Here is a 414-nt window from a genome sequence, read left to right as displayed (position 1 = left end):
CCGCCGCTCACCGGCAGCACACGGAGCAGAGGAACCACCGTTCCCCCGCAGCACACCAGGCAGAGGAATCGCCGCTGTCCCGCAGCACACGGGGCAGAGGAACAATCGCAGCCCCGCAACACACAAGCTGGGGAACAACCTCTCCCCTGCAGCACAAAGCCCCTCGAGTTACACTTTTCCCAAGCCCCAGGTGACACAGAGACTACACCATTAACACAGGCACTCATGAAGGTGTAAAATAGCTTTTTATTTCTCCCACTGGGCCAACTCTCAGACAGACAGACAGATAGTGGCTGCTGTTAGTCAAAGAGACCGAATCCCATGTCCTCATCAGACTCCTCCGACTCCTCCTTCGCTGCCTCTTTCGCAGGAGCAGCAGCGGCGGCAGGCGCAGGGGCCGGTGGACCCACCCCC

The 414-nt window shown here is 59.7% G+C and overlaps 1 protein-coding gene across 1 annotated transcript in view; it reads right to left on the bottom strand.

Annotated features, from left to right (window-relative positions):
• Positions 1-299: 299 nt before the first annotated feature.
• RPLP0 (ribosomal protein, large, P0) overlaps positions 300-414 on the bottom strand; it is a gene marked incomplete at its 5' end in the record, with an annotated part of 2,757 nt that continues 2,642 nt past the window's right edge. The window contains one exon of the mRNA XM_009084987.1: positions 300-394. Coding sequence (XP_009083235.1) covers positions 300-394 — 95 coding nt within the window. The remainder of the gene's footprint in view (positions 395-414) is intronic.

Source organism: Acanthisitta chloris, unplaced genomic scaffold (assembly GCF_000695815.1).
Source record: "Acanthisitta chloris isolate BGI_N310 unplaced genomic scaffold, ASM69581v1 scaffold28321, whole genome shotgun sequence".
Taxonomy (NCBI): Eukaryota; Metazoa; Chordata; class Aves; order Passeriformes; family Acanthisittidae; genus Acanthisitta; species Acanthisitta chloris.
This window is presented reverse-complemented; position numbering and strand designations above follow the sequence as displayed.